Source organism: Berkeleyomyces rouxiae (assembly GCF_048999995.1).
Source record: "Berkeleyomyces rouxiae strain 22BRR77 chromosome Unknown BrBRR77_ptg000007l, whole genome shotgun sequence".
Taxonomy (NCBI): Eukaryota; Fungi; Ascomycota; class Sordariomycetes; order Microascales; family Ceratocystidaceae; genus Berkeleyomyces; species Berkeleyomyces rouxiae.
Genome location: NW_027396497.1, coordinates 783386 through 784411, shown reverse-complemented (window position 1 = coordinate 784411; position 1026 = coordinate 783386). Strand labels below are relative to the sequence as shown.

General features: G+C 50.4%; 1 protein-coding gene across 1 annotated transcript; it reads left to right on the top strand.

The window, feature by feature from the left end:
• Positions 1-457: 457 nt before the first annotated feature.
• BROUX77_005991 (uncharacterized protein) lies at positions 458-679 on the top strand (the record flags this gene model as incomplete). Its single annotated transcript, XM_073750925.1, has 1 exon — positions 458-679. The coding sequence occupies one exon, from the start codon at positions 458-460 to the stop codon at positions 677-679; it is 222 nt and encodes a 73-aa protein (XP_073603861.1).
• Positions 680-1026: the final 347 nt, after the last annotated feature.

Here is a 1026-nt window from a genome sequence, read left to right as displayed (position 1 = left end):
TGCGACGATCTACCTCTCCATTCAATCCGGCACTGCTTCCTCGTTCTTCATCAACTAACTCTCTCATCTTTTGTTACTGCTTCAAACTACTACAAGCACAAGTCTACTCTCTTCTTCTCTCTGATACTTGTCAACTCTCTCGTCTTCCACATCTTCGCCTAAGCTCACGCTCGCACACAAATACGCCTTGTCCTCCCATCATCTTGCTGTGCAATACTACTTACTCACTTCCTGTTCACTGGCTCATCTTTCTTCCGTGACTGGTCTGCCCTTTTCTTCTCTCACACCACTTATTTTTCCTTATCAAGCCCTCTTTGAGACGTCCTTGATATCCAAGATACATATAAGACTGCATCGTCTCTCCTCCCACGGAACAGAAAAAAAGCCTCTTCTCTCCGTCTCTTCACCAGAGCTTCTCTTGAACACACCATCCTCACACACCCAGCACACCTCAAATATGCCCTCATCGTGCACTTCTTCTGCTTCCATCTACACCAACATGAACACCGGACCCGTTAGCGCCACCGTCGAGACCATTCGCTGCTTGCGATGCGCCGCCACTGCTGAGATCACCACTACCGATGATCTCACAGCCACCACTGGCATGGTGCGTGTAGGACATGGCATCTACTACTGCCGCCACTGCGCCCAGGCCGTGGGGTACGGCCACATGAACTAAACAACCACCGCGCTGTCAACAACAGAACTAAAAGTATCTGGCCGACTGCACGCCCAGGACAAGCAGGCAAACAGTCCTCTGTTTCCTTTGTTCCACTTCCACCCACAGAGGTGGCCTGCCGGCTTCCTTGCTCTGCATCTGTGCATTCAGGTGGCTGGCCCACTACACGCCTAAAGACCAGAGAATCTCGTCCAATACTACTTTTGACGACTTTTTTATTTTCTCTCTTTTTTCTTCTTTCTTCCGCCTGGCTTGCCTCAGGCTTTCTCTTTCTCGGCCACTTTTTGTGGTTAGACCAGGCCTCGGACCTTCTATTCCCTTCTCTTCCTTGACCACCCTTTGCCCGA